The sequence below is a fragment of the Pygoscelis adeliae genome, unplaced genomic scaffold (assembly GCF_000699105.1).
Source record: "Pygoscelis adeliae isolate BGI_AS28 unplaced genomic scaffold, ASM69910v1 Scaffold216, whole genome shotgun sequence".
NCBI lineage: Eukaryota > Metazoa > Chordata > Aves > Sphenisciformes > Spheniscidae > Pygoscelis > Pygoscelis adeliae.
Window position 1 is genome coordinate 4,288,774 of NW_008825073.1, and position 1,447 is coordinate 4,290,220.

Consider the following 1,447-nt stretch of genomic DNA (forward strand, 5'->3'; position numbering starts at 1 on the left):
ACTCGATCCCCTTGTCCAGATCATTGATAAAGATATTAAACAGAACTGGCCCCAAAACTGAGCCCTGGGGAACACCGCTTGTGACCGGCCGCCAACTGGATTGAACTCCATTCACCATAATAACTGTTGATCGCGGTGTTGTAGTTATTCTCCCCAGCAGAAGCTAACCTGGTTGAGCCGGGGGCTGCGTGCCAGATCAGCTGCCTGCCGATCTTCGGCGTTGGGTCACGTCCGGGAGCTCCAGCTCACGCCGGCGGCGTTCGCACCGTCGAGAGTTTGAGGAGTTCCGTGCTGGAGCACAGATCGTGTGGTGTTGCCGCGAAATAGGCTCTCTGCGGTTTCGTAGGAAGAACCGTTTCTTCCTCTCGCGTTAAGAGCCGTTAGTTTTAACGGGATGCTAAACTGGATGTTCTCTCTCGACAGGTCTCCTCCTCCGCAGGAAGAATAACAGTCCCTCGCCTGAGCGTTGGTGCTGTGAGCAGCAGGCCCAGCACTCCTACTTTAGGTAGGAAACAGCTCAGTTGGGGTTTCCCGTGTTGATTTTACAAAGGAAAATAAAAAAAAATAACCCAATGCGGGGTAATTCAAAGCGTGCTTCAACCACCGGGGACGTGTTGGGTGCCGCCCGAACTTAGTGTGGTTTGACAGCATCAGGAAAACTAAATTCATTCCAAAAAGACGGTTGTGATCTTTGATGCGTGTATACGCTACTGCCGTTCTGTGTTTTTATTCCTGTGTTTGTGATAACTTCTGTACGTGAGGAGGCTATTCAGGAAACGTACATCAGTTTGAGGGGTTTTCCCTCAGTGTACGCACTACGCCGAACTACAAATAAATAAACTGCTCAATAAAATCCTTCTTTCAAAGGTTCACAAAATTTATGACTGAGCGTGTGCACCCACACGTTCGTGTGTGCGTTTGTGGCCTGGAATTTTGTAGGTCTCGAGTAAATGGGCGGGTTCTGCCTGAAAACGTGACGCCTGTGCGTCCAGCGTCAGTATCGACCTGTGTATTCCCACCACCTCAAAGATAATAGGTTCCCCTTTGAAAGCAAATTTACGAGTGCAAGTATCATCTCTCTATTTTATTTTATTTTTTAAAATTTATCTTTTGACTGGGTTGTTTTCAATTTCAGGTACACCTTCAGCACAAACGGTATCCGTCTCGACAAAAGTCGGCACCCCAGTGTCGCTGACGGGTCAGAGGTTCACCGTGCAGATCCCGTCGTCTCAGGCAGCAGTCAAGTCGGGTAAAACACGCGCTTTTTGGCCTTCGCTTTGTTAATTCATAGCAATAACGGGGGAAATCACTCCACCTCTCCTGGTTTTTAATGCTGCTGGTCTTTTGTGTCTCCTTTCGTGGGGCGGGCAGTCCTCCCGCTGGTCGCGCCGGTAACTCCTGGTCTTCATTCCTGTTTCTAGCACGGCGGTGTCAAGCAGAACGTACA

The 1,447-nt window shown here is 49.5% G+C and overlaps 1 protein-coding gene across 1 annotated transcript in view; it reads left to right on the top strand.

The window, feature by feature from the left end:
* Nucleotides 1–1,447, top strand: part of TAF9B (TAF9B RNA polymerase II, TATA box binding protein (TBP)-associated factor, 31kDa) — a 9,065-nt gene that overhangs the window by 6,837 nt on the left and 781 nt on the right. Inside the window, exons 4-5 of the mRNA XM_009326667.1 lie at nt 424–505; nt 1,136–1,249. Of these exons, the coding sequence (XP_009324942.1) occupies nt 424–505; nt 1,136–1,249 (196 nt within the window). The remainder of the gene's footprint in view (nt 1–423; nt 506–1,135; nt 1,250–1,447) is intronic.